General features: G+C 46.7%; 1 protein-coding gene across 1 annotated transcript; it reads left to right on the forward strand.

Annotated features, from left to right (window-relative positions):
* The first annotated feature begins 1,810 nt into the window (after positions 1–1,810).
* On the forward strand, positions 1,811–10,932 carry nectin3b (nectin cell adhesion molecule 3b). The gene is made up of 6 exons (XM_068744882.1): positions 1,811–1,889; positions 6,447–6,794; positions 7,193–7,492; positions 8,500–8,617; positions 8,731–8,882; positions 10,298–10,932. Exons 1-6 carry the CDS (start codon positions 1,811–1,813, stop codon positions 10,930–10,932), a joined length of 1,632 nt encoding a protein of 543 aa, XP_068600983.1.
* Positions 10,933–17,240: the final 6,308 nt, after the last annotated feature.

Raw genomic sequence — 17,240 nt, forward strand, 5'->3', positions numbered from 1 at the left:
GGTTGGGTGTACTTTTAAAAGTATATATATGGCACCTGAGAATTGATGAGGTTTAAAAAACAAAACCCTGCAGGTGTTGTGCAACATGATATTATTGATGGAATACCTGCCCCCTCCTCTTTCTCACAGTCCAGAAGGACACTTGTGTAGCACAAACAATGCAGACAGAAAGCAGGGAGGGAACAATTTATGTGTTTAAACAGGGAGGGAGGCGCTGACCCATAGGATAAAAGACATGTTTGAGTGGGAGTTGGACTAATTAAACCGATCTTTACTCCACCGCAAGCTTAAGCCCTCTCAATACTCCTCTGGCCTTCATGAAGGAACCTTTGAATGGTTGAAAAACATTCCAGAAAGACAGAGTACCTGGAGACAGAGAGCAGGAGCATAAGGGAGAGGCTGTTATCACGACCCTTCAACCAACAAAATGGCGTCTGTGGCTTTGGTTTAATAATGAAAGTTTAATCACGCCAGCCTCAGTTTTCCTTTCGATGACACAGATTATGTGACACTTTTCCATTTTGTGGAGACATGTCCACAAAAATTCTAAAAGATTTTGTCCTCTGGAAACCAAGTGCCAAAACTGGTGACAAACCAGCAGAGTTGGCTGCATGCAAAAAATAATCTCACAAAAACTTTAGTTGTGTTTGGAAGTTTGCAATTTGTTGAAATTGAGCCTGCAAAGGGACAAAACTTTATAATTTGATTAAATCTAATATAGCTACAGAACATGCCTGTAAATCGAATTAAGCGCTATTTTAGATTGTATTTTTCTGGGGATATTAAAGAAAAGACATCCTAGCACACAAATAAAAAAAATTCACAAAAGCGTTTCAGATTAATGGTACGGTGGGAGAGTAAATTGCATCTCCTGTGGCCCTCCAGGACAGCGCTGAGACTCAAATTAAAGTGCTGACCTCGGTAAATTTGTAGACCTTATGTGGGATGCCAATGTTGAGATGATCTGTCCCGTAGATACTTTGACTTGTCTTAGGAAAATACTACAGTACTGTGAACTGCACCGTTAAAATATTTCTGGAATACCATGCATTGAAATATCAATCTACCATAAACTGGCCAAACTAAATAAAACATAAGCATTTATGGACATTATAAATTCCATTTGTGCTTTTCGTGCATGTATGTAAAACAATGTCTGCCCGTGGTTTAACTGAAATCTGGATTTGCTGGGTGTGTAGGTGAAATTGGGCACGGTAAAAATCTATGGCTTTCATATCAGGGATCAGAGGAAGCACTGAAAGTATTCCAATGATAATATTGGTTCGGGGTTTAATATATTTTATAAATCAAATTGGGACCTGTGGTCAGATTTGAGTCAGTTTCGGAGTCCTTGTCTTTTTGGGGAACCACTAGTCAGACTAAATGACATCACCTAAACGAGAGGACCTAAATCTGGACCAAGCAGCGAAGATCAAAATTGTTTCAGCACATTAAAGTACATAAAAAAAATCCTATAACTTTACATCAAAGTATTTATTTTCATAAACAGGCTAAAGTAGCAAAATTAACATTAATCAACGTTCAGATGTTCAACAGAGATGACGTAATGCGTATATTAATGGATTATTCCTACGGAGGGAAGTTGTTGTAGAATCACGTCACATAACTCTTTACTTCCTCTGGCAGGTGAGCGCTGGTCCCCCCCCCCCCCCCCCCTCCCCGTTGAGGAGATGGTACAGTCCACATGCAGTTCGGAGTTGTTGCCGAGGAGCTTCCTCCGTTCGGCACATCCCGTTAAATTGGCGAGCAGCCTGCGCTTCTGGCGTCCTGTGGAAAAGAGACTGAGAGAATGTCCCCGTCGCCTCTGAAGAGTTGCCCCGGGCAGCGCGGCAGGGCCGCCTTCTTTCACCTGCTCTGCGGTATTACGGGTGAGTTTTCATTTTGGATTTCTATTTAAAAGTCTTAATTAGCGTCACACAGAAGTTTTGTCGGAAGAGATGAATCTGCTTTCGCAGCATCACCACAAGAGAGCAGCTCGGGGACACTAAGCTAGCAGTGCGTGCGTGCGTGTGCGCGCGTGTGTGCGTGCACAAGGTGTAGCAGGTGTCCTTTTATTGAAAGTTCGTTACAAGTTCACCGGAGCGCTCCGGAGCGGTCGCCGTTCCACGCCGCCGCCGCCGCCGCGGGTGACGGCGCGGCGACCGGAGGCTGGCGCGGCGGGAGCGTTTTTGTTGTCACCGCGCCGCCACGGGAACCTCCACGCGGGTCGTTGCGGGTTCTCTGGCAGCCATGTTGGCTCCTGAAGCATTTTCTTATATAAATAGCATGAAAGCAAAGGTGTCGCGTCAGCTGCTTTTTTTTGGGGGGGGGGGGTTTAAAGAACTTACGCGCGCGCGTCTCCGGATGCGTGCAGCGGTTCCTCCGCCATGTGCGCCCGCGGTGCGGCTCGTTAGTGGTCCAATCAGGGCTGTGGGTGATTAACTAACTCCGGCTGAAGCTCAAAGAACGGAACAGAAACGCGCTGGAGCTCCGTCTGGACGCTGAGAGCTCGCATCTATTCTCAGTTCGGCGCATTCACGGATTAATGTTGCAGTTTGTTTCTAAGAATGACCGAAAAGATTACTTTATGTACAGAGGAAAAAAAAAGAGAAACCGTTTCTGATTGAAGATGCTTCATGCGCGCTGAGAACCACCCCCAGCTCCCCCATTATGTCTCTGTGTTTAAAAGCATCCGTCCCTTGATAGTTTAGCCCTCGTATGAGTCCGTGGTAACGCGAGCACAACCATAGATTTTGGGATCTAATTGTTATCATCACTAGATTGACGGTTGTCTATTTTACTACAGGATCTCTCTCGTAACTTTTGAAGATCCATCAAATTTGACTCTGATGACTTTGTCTCTCCCAACTAATAAGGTCTCCACCTTAAAGGGGGGGGGGGCAGGCATGATGTTCTTAGGCCAGCCGAGATGCACTGTGTTTTTAATAAAACATTTATTATTTTTAGCCACCAGGGCTGAAAGATACAGAAACACAAAATATATTCTGCTTCAGGAATTTTGCGTTGGCAAAATAAATTCTTGGTTACACATCCAAGGGAAATGGAGCCGTCATAGCTTTATACGAATGTGCATACCTCAGGACAGAAGCATCAGCAGGCTGAAAACGTGGCATGAAATCGTTCTTGTGTGACGCATTGTCATTAACTTTTAATGGTATTATTAAAATAATCAGGTCTCTGGCAAACGTGTCGAGTCTTAAGAGCAGTTTGTTACCCGAGATGCTCGGACATGCGGATCGCCGTCGCCCTTTTCAGAGAGGTGACTGGTGTTTCCACTTTTTTAGCTTTGTTGACCTCTTCTGTCGGATTGAAAAGTTCATTGCGTCACCAGAACTCCTCATCGGGCTCTTTATTAAATGTGCAAAACATGATTCAAGGCTTTAATGCTCGACACCCGGAAACCTCCAAACCTTCCCGGTCCTGCTCTGAACAGCAGGCTCAACCTTTTCCACCCCGACATTTTATAATCTACTTTCAACGAGACGCACAACCCTCCGGCAACACACGAATGAATTCACTTCCTCCCATCTAAGTGGTTCGTGTAATGGTAATATTGATGAAGTGAGAAGTCCCCAGCAAAGCGGCGTTGTCCTCGATGCCGGCATATCTGCAATCGGTTTGCTTCTGTGTATGAAAGAGAGGCTGCGCTGCATTTACCAACCAAATTGAAAGTGTCAACAATAAGCTGTTCTCTTTGAGCATGTAAGAGTTGCAAGAACTTAAAGCAACTTCTTTTCTTGGTCCCTGAAGGCAACAGAAGAGGGAAAAGCTTCTCATGATTTGTGTCGAGGCCGACTGCCTCTGAGATCAAATAGACCTCGCCCTTATTCGCATCCCTTTTTCTGAGTGGGAGAGAACGAGGGCACGCTTATGTAAGGTCGTCACCGTGCCACCGTTAAAAATTTAAGTCCCTATACCTCCGTTACACGCTGAGTGCGGGGAAAAAGGCTGCTTGCTTTCCACCTGCCCTCTCTAAATTCTCTTCTCCAAGTCGATGAGGGAAAGAACGCACACGAGAGCAAATTTCAATAGTAACAAAAAAGATCGCAGTGCAGCTGATCACTAATTCATGGGAACAAATATTTTGAAACGTACTAAAGAGATACGATAAATGCAAATTGCCCAACAGAATCTGACTCGAGAGGTTTGCAACCCTAATTCAAATGTGAAATATTTCAACCCAGATTTCTGTCTCGCAGAATATTTGCTAATAAATTCTGCTTAAGTAAGCTGGTTGCATTCTATGTAATTTTTTAATTGTGAAGTAAAGTGATCGTTGCTGATCTCGTATCACTTCCATTCAATCGGGGGTGTGGTGTAGAGAGTGCAGTCCTCCCTCTGCAAAATAAACTCGTGGTTTGTTTGTTTGTTTGTTTTTAAGCCAGCGACGCAGTAAAACAGACTAAAAAGACTGCGACTTTGGATGATGTCCACCCGGTGTGAGTCAGATGCTAATATTAGCTTGCTAATGAGTGGGAACAGTCACTTCTGTTGCATTTGAAAATGATCCATTATTGGCCGGTGAACTGACTGACGTAAGGCTCGGACACATCTGAGCGCAGCGTCGCCGTATGGTTCACAGAAACTGAGCTTGATGCGGTTTCTTTTAGAGTTGTTGTTTATGCTTATGGCAGTTTTTCTTTTGTGGGTCTGCACAAATATACTTTAGTGGTAACTGAAGATGTGGATGCGTGATATTGGACTGGAAGTCAACAAATCTTATTAGTTCTAATTATTTGATTTAGAATCATCTCTGCTGTCCAAATCTTAAACTGCTGGATTGCATAAAGCAGAGCTCATGAGTTTTGTTTATGAAATACAGAATATGATGTCATGGTGGCAATTAAAAGCAGGTAATTATGGATTAACAAATTAAAGGAAATATCCTTTTAAATAAATTTAAATGCCTAAATTGCACATAAATTCAGATCTAGTGCTTTCGTGTGAATCTCTACTGCCTTTTACTGTATGAGCAATATGATGACTCACGATGCCGAGTCTGCGCTCAAGATTTCATGGTCGGTTATATTTATGCCGCCATCTGTTCCACCATAGAAAAAGATGCGAAACTGCTTTCAATAAAAGCAGCTTAATGCAATTTATTCTCAAGCAGCATTGATTAAACTACCACACTAATCAGGTTTCTGTATACATCATCATGTAGAATCCGTTTTAAAGGAGCTTTTTATTTAACCTCTGACACTAAAATGGAAAGCTGAAACACCGTTGAATAAGCGCGGTGTCCAACTTTAAACTTGTGGCTTGAGAGCAGACGCACAAAATCCAGTTTTGGCGATGGGGGAACTTCTGGACCCCTAATATTTTAGGACATGGACTTTTTTGAGGATGATTGGCCAAATGAAAGAGCAGCTTCTGGCAAAACAACAATAGAATATCTGCAGTCAGTTGCCAAGCAGCGCAGCAGGTTTTGATTTATGATGTCTTCCTGCTGGCAGCTCGTTGCGATTAGTGATCTTTGGCGCTCTAGCCGCGTTAAATTATCTTTTATAAATCCGTAAAGTCACGCGTCTGTTTTTTGTTTAGCAGAGTCCTGATGGTAAATCTCTGCTCACTTGTTTAATTCGTGACTTTGCTCTTGCTTCTTCTCCAGTCTTTCCTTCCTTTCCTCGGCGATGATGTCATCCTCATTAGCATATCCCACCCCGTCAGGTTTTTCCTGTCAGTCTCAATCTGTTCGTTCCCTTTGACTCTCTTGAACACGCCATTGAGCTCGCTGCTTTTGAGACGTGCCTGAGTGCAGGTGACGGGGAGCGTGGGTTGGTTATATTGGGACAAAGGACGTGCGGACGTCTGCTTTTAATTTCAGAATTGGGTCAGCAAAAGGAACGAGTCAGACGAAACGGGCTCGTCCGTTGAAAGCAGTCGGTTCTGCTGACGCGATCGCAGTCTTCTTGAGTGGTTGCCGTTGTATTGATTACCCTAATGTTTGAATAGAATGTGCTATTTACTTAAAGTAACTTATTTCATTTCAAGCACATTTTCTGTCTATTGTGAAATTAAAAAGAGTTCTGAGACTAGAGCTCCGGCACAAAATGTCATCTTGAGGTAATGTAAGCCCAGAACTTGAAGAACATAAGATTTATTGATTACTCTGTTATCTGTTTACTGCTTGCAGTTCATTTCTCACGTTGAAATGCAGGACCAGAATGTGTGATCTGAACAGCTGCAGTATGAGGACGAGAATGAAATGAATGGACTATAAATATTTTAACAAATATAACTATTTGAAGTACCCCCCCCCCTCCAAATCGACTGCACCAGTGGCCTCCTTCAGACGTCTCATCAATTTGGTTAAGCACTCTGGGCTCTTTAGTCTTTGATCGTTAGAGCTTGAAATCATCCAAACCTCTTCGTCAATGAATATCAATGTGGTGCAAGTTTAGACTGTGTGTCCCTCTTGGCAGGTGTGTGGGGCAGTCAGGTGCTGGTGCCCCAGAGGGTGAACGCTGTGCTGGGGAAGAATGTGACGCTGGGGTGCAGGGTGCAGGTGGGGGCAAACCTCACCCTCACCCAGAGCTCCTGGGAGCGCCGCCTGCCCTCAGGCTCCGTCACGGTGGCTGTTTACAACCCGCTTTTTGGAATCTCCATCCCACCGGAGTTTATCAATCGGCTGTATTTTCGCTCGCCCACCTCCCACGATGCCACCATCGTACTGGAAAACGTGGGCTTCTCTGATGTCGGGATCTATACCTGTAAGGTCGCCACCTTCCCCCTGGGAAACACTCAAGCCACGACTACCGTCACTGTACTCGGTAAGTACTTGTGTTGATTTCTGTACGAGCCTTTTGCCTTTTTGATGACAGGAACGTTTGTTAGTTGGGATCAAAATGTCATAAATCAGTTTCATAGTATTGCTAAAAAGGGTTTACATTTATCAAGATATAGCTTAAAATCAAGCGTATGAGTAAAAAGCATCCGACTCGTTGTGCGCATTTCCTTTTTGGGGGGGGCAGAAAACACTTCAGTCTTTGTCTAATGTTAGCCCATGGATTGAAGAGCAAATGGTGGAGCGCTCTAGTCTGTTTATATTTCCCGAACTGTTTGTGCGTGCACTCAGTCGAGCGGTGCCGTTAACTCCGTAAGATAGCCTCGGACGGGTTTTTAAATTCTTTTTCCATCTCTTCGTTTCCTCGTCGCCGCTGAATCGCAGTGGAGCCAAAGGTCTTCGTGTCCGCGGGTTCGACCGCCCTGATCGACGGCGGAAACGATACCGTGGTCGCCACCTGCATTGCTGAGCGGGCCCGGCCCCCGGCCGAGGTGTTCTGGGAGTCCAACCTGTTCGGCCAATCGGAAGTGCAGCTGTTTGACGACGTCAACGGCACCACCAGCACGCAGGTGCGCTACCTGTGGCAGCCGACTCGTCACATCCAGGGCCACACGCTGGCCTGTGTGGTTCGCCACCCGGCGCTGCAGACTGACTTCAGGATCCCGTACCAGCTGGATGTGCAGTGTAAGCTTTTTACTCTTCAACCATTAATAAATGCCTGTTGGAGGCTTGTAGAAGCATAAAGGGGGTCGGTCTCGCTTTTAAGGGGACGAGTCTTGATCAGAACGTTGTGCATAAGTATAGATTTGTTTAAAATTGCTGGATGGTGAGCAGAACTTCACTTTCAGGCATCTCCGTGAACCGTAGTCTAAAATGGAAGGTAACGGAGAAGATCCTCCCCTTCCTGCTCCTTCATGGAGGAGGGGAGGCTTGCCGCCTTTCCCTCGTGCATTCAACGTTCAAACGGCACGTCTGACCTTTTTATCTAAAAATACTTGCAGAGATTTAAACACTTTCATTGGAGTCTTTTGCAGTTTGCACTTTATTTTTTTATATAATTTTGCATGTTGCATGTTTTTGAAAAGTGCTTTACAAAGTTTATCACCTTCACACTGAAGGGTTGATTGATTTTGGAAAGCAAGTCCTTTGATTATGTGCAGCCTTGTCGAGGTTGATGTTTGTGAAACACTTCAACTATTCGTTTTAGAAAATGGCCAAATTGACAGAAGAGACGAAGGACGATCCATTCAGGCTCCTTGCATGTGTTAATCATGGCCTCACGAAAGGCTGTCCTTGCTTGTATACCTTTAGACATTTCTATTTTGTGTCCTAGTGCGCTGGAGAGTTGGTGTTTTCCACATTGCCCAATGGATGCATTAACTTGGGTCTGGTTTACTGTTTTGATGTTCTGCCTTGAAATCGCTAACGGCTGCGGCTGTGAGAATAATCGCGGTTTGTTCACGTAATGTTTTTGATGACCGGACACCTCGGTGCACGTTGGGGGGGCTCAGGTTTTAATCTTTAATAATGAACGCAAACCAAGCAGCCGCTTTGTGACGTAAACAACTGCCTGGCTACCAGAAATATTTTTGGACGATATACATTTACTGAGGTTGAACAGTATATTTGTAGATGAACACATTTTTGACCACTTATAATATTTCGATCGCTTTTTGTCCCCCTCATCGCAGTTGCCCCTGATGTCTCCGTTGCCGGCTATGACGGCGACTGGTATGTGGGGCAGGATAATGTCCAAATGACCTGCAGAGCCAATGCAAACCCGCCGGCCCATCACTTCCGATGGGTCAGGTACGTGTCGGACGGATCCTGAAGCTGACCCGTTGTGTCCATATGAGATGCTTAATTGCACGGTGGCTTGTTTGTACGTCTTCCTCACTGTTTGTGTTTCTTGTGCATCGTAGACTGGATGGGGAAATGCCGGAAGCGGTGGAAATAATCAACAGCACTTTGCTCTTCCTTCGTCCCCTCCAGCGGAACGATTCCGGGGTTTACAGGTGCGAGGCGGCCAACGGCGTTAGCCTCCGCAGTCGAGACGTGCGTATTCTCATACAAGGTGAGCACAGCGCCCAGACCCGAACGCAACGGACTCCCGACGTGCGCACGCGCAGAGAAGGACGCCGCTGCCTCTGGCGGCGTCCTTCAAGCTGGACCGTGGTCCTGTGTTGCTATTGCTATCGCTATCGCCTGCTCTGTGCGCGCTGACCCACGATGCCGTTGGGTGGCAATGATGATGTCCAGCCTTTTCACTTGGTGATAATGCATGCTGATTAGCATTAGGTATCCAGATGTGCAAAGGGGGGGGGGGGGTTCTTGGCTGAACAGCTGTAAGCATTTAAGTCCTCTCCAGACCACGGTAATCTGCGCTCTGGCGCATGCTATGGCGCCGTGTAGCATGTTTTATCCTGACCCTTGATGTGTGTGGGAAGCATGTCCCTTTGTTTTCACACGCTGTCTTTACCGGCTCTGGAGCTTCTCCGATTCCAGTGCGATTATTCTTTTCATCTCTCGCTCCTTTGTTCTGTTTCTTTTATTTCTGCATGTGTCGTGCAGCACGAGGCGAAAGCCTGCAGCTTGACTGAGATGATGTCCCACATTCATCAAACATTAACGAGTTCTTTTCAACTCTATTTATTATTTATCATCCATTTCTCATTTTCCTTTGAGAGGCCCTCTGTGCACGTGTTGGTTTGCCTTTGGTGTGTGTGTGTGTGTGTGTGTGTGTGTGCGTGTGTGTGTGTTGCCCGGCTCTCAGCTGGCTGCCTCTGCGTGGAGTCGACCGATTCACACGCTTTGAGACCCGTTCAGGCTGGCCGTCCCGCAGACGAGAATCTTTTCCTCGCGCGGGACCAAAGTCTTCAGATGCAGATTCTTTCATCGCTCGACTCTTTGCTGATTATGGCTTTTAGCTTTATATGGACATTACCTCTGATCCACTTGAAGTTTGTGTTCTGATAGCGGTGTAATGAAAGCAAAACGTTCTCCTGTTAAATATGATTTATATACTGTAAAATAACAGGAAAATAACTGGTTGTACACGTTAAGGTTTAATTTGCTGTCTGGGTAGAATATTAATACTACGATTAAACCTAAAACCGTTCTTCAAATGTCTGATTTTTTTTTTTTTTGGCTGTTTCCTTCAAACTAAGACATTTACATATTTGAGCCGATGTCAACAACAAATGTATTTTACACTGAGGAACTGATTGGACCGATGGGAAAGCCGGAAATCACTGATTTATGGATCTCTCGATCACGTGGAGGCGAGTCTGTTCAGGAGTTCCCCGAGTTCATCTCAGACCTGCAGCCGCACCGCGTTGGTGCTAATGTGTGTGGTGGTTTAGTTTAGCGGATGTTTGTCTACCTGCCCCCCCCCCCCCCCGCCTAGTGAAACGCTGATGTAGTTGGCATTGACGTTCTCTGCTTCTGTCTGTCCGTCTCTCCCTTCCACCCTCTCCTTCCCTCCATTAGATCCTCCCACCATGCCTTCCACCATAACTGCTCCTGTCCTTACTGGCTCCGCCTCCTCCACGCTAGTGGACGAAACGGGCCCTGTCCTCCTCGGCTTTCCCACGCTTGAAGCTCTACCTGAAAGTAATCTCGGCGCCGTGGTGGGCGGGGCTGTAGGCGGGGCCTTGTTCCTGCTGCTGCTCCTGTCTCTGGTTGGGGTGTGTTACCTCCAAAAGCGGCAGGCGTTCCACGGTAGCTATTACACCAAGCAGTGCCTGGGCCCCAGTGACCTTCAGAAGGCCCCCGCACAGCACGAACTCCAGCCTACCGAGGCTGGCGGCAGCTCCCAGCATCAGGACCACGACCGGGAGGAATGGGGCGACCGTCCTCGCAAACATTCCAACTACAGCGAAGAGGAGTACCCCGCTAACGGGTACACCAGGGCGATGAGGGAGAGCGCTCACCTCAGCCAGCAACAGGGTCCAGAGTACCGTAGCCCCCAACAGACCAGATGTGCCAGGCACCCCCGTTCCCCTCCGCCGCGGGGAAACGGCTCCGCCTCCATGTCAGAAGACTGCTACGACAGCGGGCCGGACGGGGACTACGTCGCTCACACAGACGGGTCGGTCATCTCGCGCAGGGAGTGGTACGTTTGACGAGCTGCGTGGTCCTGCTAAACGGAAACCGACTCCTCTTCTGCGCCCACGCGTGCACGCCACTAATCTCCTTCCTGTAGCTCACTTTGTTTTGTCCAACCGTCCTGGTCGACACTTGAGATGTGATGTTTTTGTTCTCGGCGTGGACACTGTGAACCGCACAGACACTTTAGCAATCCGCATCTGCGTGCGTACAGAAAGGAGCTGGTCACTCCGTCGTGTTTGTGAGGACTAAAGATGTTCCCTCTCGGCCTTACTATGTGGACTGCAAGTCAATTTGGTGTTTCATCGGTCGAGTGGAAAGCCCTGCTGGCTAGCTTAGTTTGAATGCGTTGATACTTGATTCGCTTAAATGACCTCTGATTAGGAAATACAGATGGTCACAGGTTGTCTTTGAAAATATCAGCAGAGGCGTAGAAATTTGGGGAGAAAAAAAGTCAGAATTCCTTCATGATTGACGACGGTGTCATAATTTCTTTTGTTTCGGGTTCATGTCAACCTTTGAGTTACCTTGATTGGAGACTTGGGCATGATGACCGGCCCAAGTGGGTTCTTCGTCAAATTTAAGAAAAGTCATGCAACGATACGGTGCAAAAATTAAATAAGAATTATTTCAATTCATTATTCCATTAAATGAGATGGAATAATGTTGCTTCTGTTTCGTGTGACGGGAGCATTTCAGGCCGAGTCGGACGCATCCTCCGGTTCTGAAGCGATTATAATTGGACTTGTTTGACAAGTTGCGCTCGGAGCCAGGTCTCTAAGAAGCAGCAGCAGCGGCGTTTGTCTGAGCAGGCTGCGGTATGGCAGCCGCCGTGCCATGCCCCCCCCCCCGAAGCACAAAGCAAATCAGTCGAGTACAACGTACCACAAAGAACCACCGATGGAATCATTTCACTGCTAAAACACACGATCGTTCCACAAACCCAGTCAGAGGCATCGATGGGCTAATTCAATTCATGTTTCTAGCTGCCTGCTGTAATCGTGTTCATTGAAATATAGCACATGTTCTACTGCCGTAATAAAGTGTTGTATGGTTTATCACCGATGGCAGAATCGGGTTTAAAACCTCCACCACATGTTTTGTTGCACTAATTGTTAAATCTGGATTGTTAAATACTCATAATTATCATTTGAGTATCTATGAAATACCCACTGGCTTTTTTTTCCCTCTCTAAATGTTCCAGTCTGGAATTGCAAAGAAATTATAATTTGTCATCAGCCTCAAATTACTGCGACTCGAGCCTCTCAAATGTGAGAAACTCGCCGAAAACTGTGATTAAACTGAAGCAAAGTGTTGTAGAGCTAGTTTGTTTCTTTATCTGCTCAGGTTAGTATTATGACACGAGTACCTATTTATCCAACATTACTCGGGAGATCCAACGATTGCCGTTTTTCTAGTGTTTGTGAGTACGTGCCAACTTGAGTATTGTGGCCGCCGATCGAATATTTTCTGTTGGAATCCAAGTATCTGTTTAAGGTTTGTATAAATGACAGATTCGCATTCAAATATTGCTGACTAGCTTATATACATAAATCACTGTTGTATACAGGGTCCTAGTAGCCTTGAGTAGACGTGAAAAGATGCTTTAGGCCATTATGAATATTGAAGTTGTCACGATGGGGAATTGGTTATACTGTTGGAGAAACCTCACTGATTATTTGTTGATTTTGTGCAGTTCTTGTGCTGATAAATTGATGTTCCGCTGTGACCCGCAGCCCGGGAAGAGAACTCGTGGTCTGCTCTTCATGTCGGTGCGGCTGTGCGGTAAACTAGGATTAAACGGGCGCTTCCCTTCATGACCGTGACGCCTCACTGAACCCTGGCGGTGCAGCTCCAGTGATAAAACGTGTACGGTGTGCATCATCCGACGTGACGGTGCAATGTTTTGGTGACGTGTTCCTATAGAACTCACGAGGCCCAGCAACAGAGCGTGATCCACCTTCATCGTGGACTGGGATCTGAGCGCGGCGCCGTCCTTTATCTGGGTTAACCCCAATCTGTCCGCGTTGCTCGGCACCACTGCATGCAGAGCGAGTACCTACACGGTTCTGATTTGGGTTAACTGGCTCTTCAATGTGTCTTGGATTAAGAGGATGACGATATGCGAAACGCAAATCTCTTGAAGAGTGAGGTCTGCACCGTTTCTTCAGCCTCTCTGTCCCCTTTGATGTAAATGAAGGGACTAACGGGAGGCAGCAGCACCGCCCCGTTTGTGCGTTTGCTTCTATGCACTAAGACGGAAGTTCCACCAATCGATGTACTATTTTTGGATGACTCGTCAGTTTTGCATCCCTGCACCTAGATTAATGAAGTTCTTTTGTACTGGGACATTGTGTGTAGAGATCAGTCGATATTTCTACCGAGGGAAATACAGCTAGTGCCTTAGATACCTAGAAGAAATGTAATAGTCGTATTGTTCGCTTGAGTCGAGGATTGGTTTTGATTTTTTCACATACTCTGTTATTAGGAGTCTCCAGTGCCATGTTCACTTTTCTACCCTCATTGCCATAACGATAAAGGGTGCCGTATGTTTGTAAGCCTGGAGGCGTTAAATCGCACACAGAGAATCCTTGAATGAATTTCAGGTTTCCGTCAGGATCTTTGCTTCGAGTGTCGCGTTGTCAATGAAAAGCACGTTGTGACGACGTTTGTTTCTGTACATACTGAAGAAAAATGACTTCCTTTTTTTTTAAGAAAATATGTCTTGTGACAACTGGAGATAATTTTGTCAGTCATTTTGAGATGCGTTTGTCAAATAAAGCACCTTAGCACCTGTGACTTGTCTTCTCTGGAGGTTTTTAAGCTTTCCGTTTTGCAGGCTGTTCGGTCTCTGCTCCTCTTTGTGCTTCTATAAATGACATCATCCCTAATGCTGCCCCCCCCCCCCCTCCTCCCAATCCAGTGCGCACATGTGGGATACCGCACATGATGTAATTCATGCTTCCTCACTTCACTGTATCTTCATCACTCTGGTATCCAAGAACACTGGAATACAGAGCTCTTCCGCTCCGCTGGTTTTCCTAGTCCGGAGAACCAGCTGCGCCTCCTTCGCTCTCTCTCTCTGCCCTCCTCGCCATCCCGAGTTTGCTTTTGTTTTTCAGGAGAGAAAGACCCTTGCTCGTCTCCTCTGAATCCCCCCCCCCCCCCTTATCATTTCTCTCACCTACTAGCTGGTAAAACTGAATGCTGAGTGGTTGTCTGGCCCAAAGTCCTCAGTCTCCAGCCCATTGACTATCCCCATGGCAACTAGCTCATCTGTAGCTGCTGATGGAGGCTGTCTTCCCACAAGCGCTACCGGACCACCGAAAGCATAGGTCGAGTGGATCGAAGAGTTTACTGCCTGAAGAGGGGATGGCGGATGGAATTGGCGTGTTCTTTTACACCCTGCCGCTGTGCCACAGAGCGCCTCGATCAATGAGGGCAAATCATCCTGATGTGACCTTGACACTCTTCAGCTGGGACTCCCAATCCTAAAGGCATATTCGGGCTTTCTCTCTCTCTCTCACCTTTAGATTTGTGGAGATTTAAAAAGTGAAGCGGCTCGGTAGTGATGTCACGGTCACACGAATTTATGCAAGCGTACTTCTCACAACCCACAAAGGGGTGGACACACGTCTCGGGCGGCGTGGTGGGAAGCGACTACGTACGAGAGGGAGGCTTGGGCTCGTGTCGTCACCGTTACAGAGCTGAAGAAGACGCGGGACTAAAACGGCAGGGCGCCGACGGCTCTAGACTCCCTCCCTCGCTGCTGTTCCACCAGCGCGTGCTCCCTGTGGGGTCTGTTGTTTGAGCAGTAGCGCGACTCTTGACGGTCGTTGAGCTTTCAGGAAGGAGCGGTGGGAGGAGGGGTTGTCTTGCCATCTTTCGTCTAGTCACCGGCTTGTGCCGTTGAGGTGCGCTGTTTAATTCATGATGCCCTCGTCCTGACTTCGCAGCGACGATGTCCACGTGCAACAAAGCGAGGAAGGAGGACGGACAGAAGCCGGCCCTGTGGCCAGTTTGGGGACGGTTGATCCATCACTAATCCTGGCCCCTCCCCCTCCGGAATAGATTATATTTGAACAATTGAAACATTTAGAAATGTTACAAGTTATCAGAATGGAACGTGCATGAATACATTTATGACTCTTTCTCTCTTGCAGCCTTCAGGTTCTCTGTTAAAGCAGCTTTTGTCTGCGGTGGGATGTTCATCATGCAGCTTGATAACGCCATTAAAATATATATAATGGTTTGTGTATATATAGTTCATAGTTCAAACCATTAAAGAGAACCAAATGGTTATCGACTGGTGGAGGGGGCATTGAGCTCAGACCCCCAGAATGTTCAATCTGCATCGTAATTTAGTTACTTTTAAGAATTCTAGGGATGGGGGGGCAGCCTACTGATTCACTTTTCAGCCCCCCCCCCCCCCCCCCCCGGTCAACTGCTAAATCAACTAGAATTGACCATCAGATTCTGCTTTTTGTTCCCCGACTAGCGTCACCTTTTGTCCTCCAGTGCGTCCCGCCATCAGTTTTACACGTTGCTGCTGATTGGCCAAAAATGGCTGTTCTGTGAGTTTAATGCATCTTAATCACAATTAATCCTAATCCCCCCCCCCCCCCCCCCCCAGTGGGCAGCGCGGCGCGGATGCAAGCATATGTTCAAACAAGGCTAATTCAGCAGCATTTTAACCCGACAAAGGAAGGACAATACAGACACATGGAGGGAGGGAGGAAGGGAGGAAGGGGCTGGGAAGTGAATCAGCAGGCTGCCCCCCCATCCCTAACATAGCCTCTCCGTATGCAGCATGGGCATTTCTATTCATTGATGTGTATGTAAAAGGGGGTTGGTTGGGTCTGATAAGCGCTGCAGGATGATGTGTGTTAAACTAGAACCATAGAGCCGCTCCTTTGAGAAGTCTGCTGCTGGATTCAATGAAACATTCACAAACTCCTGCTAAATACACAGACGTGTATATGGTCCTGATGGGTTTAATGGGCTTTGTGAAGTCTTGTATGTAAAAGGATTTCTATTCTACAGTATAAAAGGTTTAATACCTGAACATAAACGGGAAATGTTTTGTCATTCTAAAATCAATTTTAACGTCTGTGTGTGTGCCTTTTGAGATTTAACCAAATGGCCTGCCTATTTATATATAACATATTATTACTTTGCATTCAGATTTGACATTATTTTAACACTATCATGTAATTAGCATGAAGTCATCTCAATCGTTCAGCCTGTTTGCGTTCCTATTTTATCAACAGCCAGAGACTTCATAAATAATTGATGCGCCTGTATTTATAGTTCACTCTGAGGTGTTTCTTCTGATAGAGATGCAAAATCTCACCTTTTTATTTCGAAGGATTTTCAAACATGGCTTGTGACTCTTCTTCAGAGTCACGCGGAGGGCAGAAAGTGAAAGAAGGAACTCCGGTTTAGACATCTAAAGCCGGAGGCGTTACCGTGTGTTTCTGTGTGTTTCTGTGTGTTTCTGTGTGTTCGATGCTTGTGCTCATTCCCACCAGAATCCAGCGTCTCTGTCTGATGACTGCAAGGCGAACATTTGAAGCACCTCTCGGTAGTTCTACAATTGTGTCATGCTGTTTCTATACTCGATAAATTATGTGTAGATGTTTATCTGGGGGTATTTGTGCACCTCACGAGGCCCAATGTCAGCCCGAAACAAACTTCTGCTTTGATGCCGTTTTGAACGAACGCTATTAAAACCTGAAGCGGTTTGACTAACCTCATCGGCGTTCATTTTGTCTGATATTGTTTCGTGGTATACGAAGTGCGTCTCTGCTCTGTCCCAGAACAGTCTCGAGTGGCGAGGTTGAGCTCCATCGCCGTGGCGGGAGCTGTGATGGGCGCGGTCCTCGCTCTCTTCCTCATCACTGTCTTCATCATCGTGATCCTCACTGCTCGTAAGGCGCCGCCACCGGCCTTCACCGATAAAGTGTAAGTGACAAATAATTCGTGACCCAGAACTTGCTCGGCTGGTTATTTCATGACACGGCACGTTGTGAGGTTGACTGAAGCTCATCCCTGGATTAAGGCTGGGGGGGGGGGAGGGGGGGCATTGTTGTTCTAGCAGAGGCCCTTGTCCTGCTGTATTCTGTTTCTACTGTGCACCAGCTCTCGCATTGATGCTGTAGCAAAGATCAATAACAGGGTCACACTACTAATGTCCTGCCACTGAACATCTTAAAAGTATAATTGTGTCCAGCTCGCCACCCTTTACATTCAAATCGTAAGAACCTCATGGACCGTGTCCCCCCCCCACCCCTCCATGATGGAGTGTCAGTGAGCTCTCTAGGAG

The sequence above is a fragment of the Brachionichthys hirsutus genome, chromosome 10 (assembly GCF_040956055.1).
Source record: "Brachionichthys hirsutus isolate HB-005 chromosome 10, CSIRO-AGI_Bhir_v1, whole genome shotgun sequence".
Lineage (NCBI taxonomy): Eukaryota > Metazoa > Chordata > Actinopteri > Lophiiformes > Brachionichthyidae > Brachionichthys > Brachionichthys hirsutus.

Coding starts and splice junctions, on each gene's coding strand:
- nectin3b (XM_068744882.1), top strand. CDS start 1,811: ATGTCCCCGTCGCCTCTGAAGAGTTGCCCCGGGCAGCGCGGCAGGGCC. Junction 1,890..6,446: donor CCTGCTCTGCGGTATTACGG/GTGAGTTTTCAT, acceptor CCCTCTTGGCAG/GTGTGTGGGGCAGTCAGGTG. Junction 8,883..10,297: donor CGTGCGTATTCTCATACAAG/GTGAGCACAGCG, acceptor TCCCTCCATTAG/ATCCTCCCACCATGCCTTCC.